The 1,467-nt window shown below is 41.0% G+C and overlaps 1 protein-coding gene across 1 annotated transcript; it reads right to left on the reverse strand.

The window, feature by feature from the left end:
* Positions 1-225: 225 nt before the first annotated feature.
* On the reverse strand, positions 226-1,257 carry LOC103935866 (EPIDERMAL PATTERNING FACTOR-like protein 5). The gene is made up of 2 exons (XM_009345672.3): positions 890-1,257; positions 226-768 (listed from the first exon to the last, which is right to left on the reverse strand). Exons 1-2 carry the CDS (start codon positions 1,008-1,010, stop codon positions 542-544), a joined length of 348 nt encoding a protein of 115 aa, XP_009343947.2. The 5' UTR covers positions 1,011-1,257; the 3' UTR covers positions 226-541.
* Between the last annotated feature and the right edge of the window lie 210 nt (positions 1,258-1,467).

Raw genomic sequence — 1,467 nt, forward strand, 5'->3', positions numbered from 1 at the left:
GTCAAGTGTACCTTCACTTGTGCATATATAAAGATGTCTTTGTTTCAGGCACAATGAAATATTTGTACTCTAAACTTGAGAGAGAAATAAAAAATAAGCTTATGATGTCTACAAATTATTACGTGTTGTAATAAGTGAAAATATATTAGAAAAAATGGACTTTAAAAGGTGACGTATCAATTATGTTTTTTTACTTATATTAGAAAATAAAAGACACGTGTCATATATGATGTGATCAGTTAATTACATGCCCTGGACTTTAATTCTGTCCCATAATAATTTAACTTGCATTAATGCAAACTTAATAAAAAGAGCAAAAATATAAATGTTACATTCCCACACTTCACTTGTTCCGCACGTTTAGCAAAAAAATAATAATCAGTATATGCAGTCAGTGACCAAATACTGGGGAAAAAAAGATTACCAACGACAACAATTATACTACCAGATTTTTAAAAGCTAATGAAATTGGACTGTACTATATACTGCTAGTGTAATTAAATTAAATTAACTTACAAAAGGTTTTAATTTAATTAATCTGCTAGGGCATGAAGAGATGGTTGCCACACTTGCAGCGCCAAGCTTCGGGGTAGTACTCGAGAGGTATAGAGACACCTGGTTGGATGGGGACGTGCACTGCCTTACACGGCGAGCACCTCCCGCACTTGGATCTGCAACTCGGTGGCGATGAACCCAGTCGACTCTTCTGGTGGGTCACGACTCGCTCCAGTGCTGGCCCAGCTTCACTTTGATGATGAAGCCCACCACCTGAAAAATTCAATTCACCATCACGAGCTCAAGCTCAACAGAACTGAGTCACTACTGAACGAGTCAAAACACAAAAGGAGGTTGGCAATTAGTTGTTTTGGTGGTGTGCTGAGTTGCTTACCGAGTTGGGTTTGACTGGTTACGGCCGATGAGGCTGAGGTGAACAAGAGAAAAGTGAAGGCCGTGATGACAGTTGATAGCCTTATATAATGGTGGTTGTGGCGGTGGCGCAGTACCCCCATCGCCTGGGGTGGAGGTCCGCAGGTTAGCAACTGGGCTATCTGGGGGAGGGTTTTATATGATGATGCAAACAAAGAGTGAGTAGGGAGATTGAAAATTCAGGAAGGGAGGGAAGGAGGGGGAGATGCTTTTATTGTTTTTGCAGTTTTTACTTGCGAGCGTGTGGGAAGGGACGGTCTGAGTCAGAAACACGGTCCCCAAAAGATCAAAGAGAGAGCGAGAGATTTATTTGGATTTGTTTATTTTTTGGTTAAAGGGTGGAGAGTGACGGGACCCTTGTAAGGCCCTGCATGATTGTCATGGAGACGATAAGAGTCATAGTTAAAAGTCATATTCACTACAATGCCATTGAGACAGTGGAAGGGTGTGTAGCAATAAAAACTTGAACATAACAGCTTGAGCGAGTGGCTTGATGCATTGCCAAACAGACCCAAAAAATACGTCTCACAGTATCTGAAC

The sequence above is a fragment of a genome, unplaced genomic scaffold, assembly GCF_019419815.1.
Source record: "Pyrus x bretschneideri cultivar Hongxiangsu unplaced genomic scaffold, Pyrus_bretschneideri_v1 Contig6, whole genome shotgun sequence".
Taxonomy (NCBI): Eukaryota; Viridiplantae; Streptophyta; class Magnoliopsida; order Rosales; family Rosaceae; genus Pyrus; species Pyrus x bretschneideri.

Bases quoted from the DNA above. Each gene is read 5' to 3' on its own strand.
- LOC103935866 (XM_009345672.3), bottom strand. From the start codon at position 1,010: ATGGGGGTACTGCGCCACCGCCACAACCACCATTATATAAGGCTATCA. The intron at 769-889 runs GTAAGCAACTCA...TGAATTTTTCAG, and splicing joins AACCAGTCAAACCCAACTCG to GTGGTGGGCTTCATCATCAA.